Raw genomic sequence first — 3,324 nt, 5'->3', positions numbered from 1 at the left:
ATGGTTTGATGATTCAGAAATCTACACATTTTTCTAGTTGGTTTATTATATTTTTTATGAATATTAAGGAATCGTATTTTTATAATACAAATTGCCTTTACTTATGTTTTAAACTGAAATTATAACCAAAGTAAATTTGATTCATTTGTAGTAAGCAGAAAATTATACAATGGGCTATTTTTGCCAACCATGGGTATCGAATCCTTGTTTCTAGCATTATAAGTCCACAGACTTACCATTGTGCCACTGGAGTTGGTAAACTTCCAGACCCAGATTAAAAACATGCTTAGTTTTGTCTCTTCTAGATGTCGCTTTATAATATCAAATTTATAAATTCAAGTTTGACAGTCAATAACGCATGCGCTCAAAAAGTATAAACGTATGTACGATGGAAGGAGTTTGTTGCTGTTTTAATTCCTGTGATTTAGATTTAATTTTGAAAGCATTTTGATATTTACGAACTGTTCGAAGTGAGCAATTACGGAGACTGATAAGACTAATGGACAGTACGTCCATTATTACTCAAGTTAGCCGGGATGAGGAACAATTGACAAGCTTTCCTCCCGAAAGAGGTCAGTAGTTAGCCTGGCTATCAAAATGGCGGGTATTCTTGTAAGTTGTAAATACTAGTTGGATAATTTGTGATGAAGACATTCCTTCGTGTAATTTTTTAAATATTTTTTCGCAGTGAATATCTTAAGGTTAATAATTTGCTTAGTTTGACAAAATATATAGTATAAAAATATATACATTTAGAAAACTGTGGCTAATTTGAATTGGAAAAATATTACAATTATATCATTATAATTTATATTATTATTATGGAGCGTGGGTCACATTGGAATATTTTTATTTCGTTCAACTTCCAAGTTTCATATTCTATTCAAGTAGCTGATAGAAAATATTGTTGTGCTTTACTAAATAAATGTTTACGTTCTAACCGAAATCTTTTCCAGAAGAGGGTAAAGGAATGAAACGCAAAGTAAATGCAAAACGACTAGTTTATAGACACACACACACACACACACACACACATATATATATATATATATATATAATTTATATATATAATTTTAAATATTATCTTTCACCGTATTCCCCTTTTTTTTTTCCATTTTATTTCTACAAATCACAACGTCCTTTATTTTATAAGGTTTGTAAAATAATGTCCATGTTATATATATATATATATATTGTATATAATATGAAATCCACTTATAAAATTTGTAAAATAAAGGGAGTTTACTGTTTAGATTTGAGGAAACAAAATGGAAAAAAAGAATAAGGTGAAATACTATAGCATTAAAACTAAAAGTAATATTTAAGATTTAGGATTGGAACATTTTTTTCTATTATCTAATTGGAATGGTGAGAGCTGACATAGTTTGAAATTACATTTCTTGACTGATCAAAAATGCATGGTATGGGAAATACTGACAATGAAACACATTTCATACTAGGTAGGACTTCAACATATAATTGCATGATGTTAAATTAAACCGTTCTTTGGTTCAATTAATGAATAAAGAAGTTTCCAAATTATAAGCTGGTTTAAATCCTACCTCTGTATTGGAAATAATCTACTTTCAATCTTTATTCTGATAAAAGAAACCATGCAAAAACATTTCAAGTGTTTTGTTATCTGGATGATGGAAAGGGTGAGAACATGGTGTACTTAAATTTTAAAAGGCTTTTGATAAGATGCCACAGAGAAAATAGTCTAAGAAAATCACATCAGCAAGGGACAGGAAAAGACTAGTTAACTAATTAGGTTGTAAGATGACTGTGTGAGAGAAAATAAAAAGTTTTTATTATTGGCATCCAGTAAAACTGGACCTTTGTTACAAGTGGTATGTCTCAGGGGTCAGTGCTTTTGCTTTTTCATACTTACTTTAATGATATTGATAAGGACATAATTAGTAAAGCTTTACTGGCGACAGAATGACTTAGATCGATTGTTAAGTAGGTCAGATATTTGACAAATGATCTTCAGTTATAGTAAGTGCAAAGTAATGCATTTTGTGTTACCATAGTTTGGATCACATATTTACTATAGATAAGAATCCACTTAGTTTAGCATGACTGAAGAAAATTCACAGTGATAAGTAAGTTACTTAATACATTTTATGTAGTGTATTTACTTAAGCTCTTCTCTGTAAGCAGGCATTTCTGACTCTTTAATATTCAATTGATTCTTCATCTTCCTCACAAGACACAATAACCTTGCCGTCACTCCTAACTGACACTTCCTTATAGTCAAACGTGATTTTCTTTTGTCCATTATTTATCAAAGTATTTTTCAAAAGAAGGGATTGATTTTGCATCAGTTACATGAATTAGTAAGATATTTCATAAGTTTACAAAAATTAAATTCCTTATACTAAAGTTGCTTCTCTCTTTAAACAATTTGGATTTATTTCCATGTGTTTATTAATTTTTACTTATTTTTAAGCAGTGCTCTGTAAAAAATAAACTCCATAGATATGTTTTAAACACATTTCTTTTTTAAAACTTTAAAAGCATAATGTTGGTATATCTAATCTTTCTGTTTAGCCTTTAAATGTTAGTAATAATTGGGTTCCTCATTTTTTTGTACATTTTCAATTATGTTAATATACTTCTTTTTCTAAGATGACTAAACACTTGCTGCTTATTCTTGGTGAGGTCTGACCCGAGCCTTATTAAAGATTAATTTGAAATTTTGTCCATCCAAATAAGTATAGGTTCATCTTATTACTCCCATTATACTGTTAGCTTTATTCACTTTTAATTGGATATGTTTTTCAAATTTTAGCTTGTCATCAATGTTAATCATGTACATCCTTCTCATTACTCCTTCTCTTCACTGATTCCATCATCATCATTCTTGTACTGGTGGCAATTCTGATATTTTTTTTGTGACCAGCTGTTATACATTTGTATTTGTCAGGAATAAATCTTGGAAGTCAATAATAAAGTGATGTGTCTGACCATTGCTGTAGTTCTTACTGATCAGTTTGAAGCAGGTCAGTTTCATTTGCACTGTTGAAAAATTGAAGTAATTTATGGTAGATCATTTATGAAGGTTAGAAACATATTGTAAGTTTAATCTGTAGGTAGTGAACTGTTCATGTACAATATAAAGATGTACTATAAGTATATATATCTCAGGAAGTGAACTGTTCATGTACAATATAAAGATGTACTATAAGTATATATATCTCAGGAAGTGAACTGTTCATGTACAATGTAAAGATGTACTATAAGTATATATCTCAGGAAGTGAACTGTTCATGTACAATGTAAAGATGTACTATAAGTATATATCTCAGGAAGTGAACTGTT

At 29.4% G+C, this 3,324-nt stretch overlaps 1 protein-coding gene across 1 annotated transcript in view; it reads left to right on the top strand.

Annotated features, from left to right (window-relative positions):
- Positions 1 to 390: 390 nt before the first annotated feature.
- Positions 391 to 3,324, top strand: part of LOC106475141 (carboxy-terminal domain RNA polymerase II polypeptide A small phosphatase 1-like) — a gene marked incomplete at its 3' end in the record, with an annotated part of 16,865 nt that continues 13,931 nt past the window's right edge. Inside the window, exon 1 of the mRNA XM_022379337.1 lies at positions 391 to 572. Within this exon, the coding sequence (XP_022235045.1) occupies positions 500 to 572 (73 nt within the window). The remainder of the gene's footprint in view (positions 573 to 3,324) is intronic.

The sequence above is a fragment of the Limulus polyphemus genome, unplaced genomic scaffold (assembly GCF_000517525.1).
Source record: "Limulus polyphemus unplaced genomic scaffold, Limulus_polyphemus-2.1.2 Scaffold8136, whole genome shotgun sequence".
NCBI lineage: Eukaryota > Metazoa > Arthropoda > Merostomata > Xiphosura > Limulidae > Limulus > Limulus polyphemus.
Note: the sequence above shows the minus strand (reverse complement) of the source record. Positions and strands in the feature narration are given on the sequence as shown.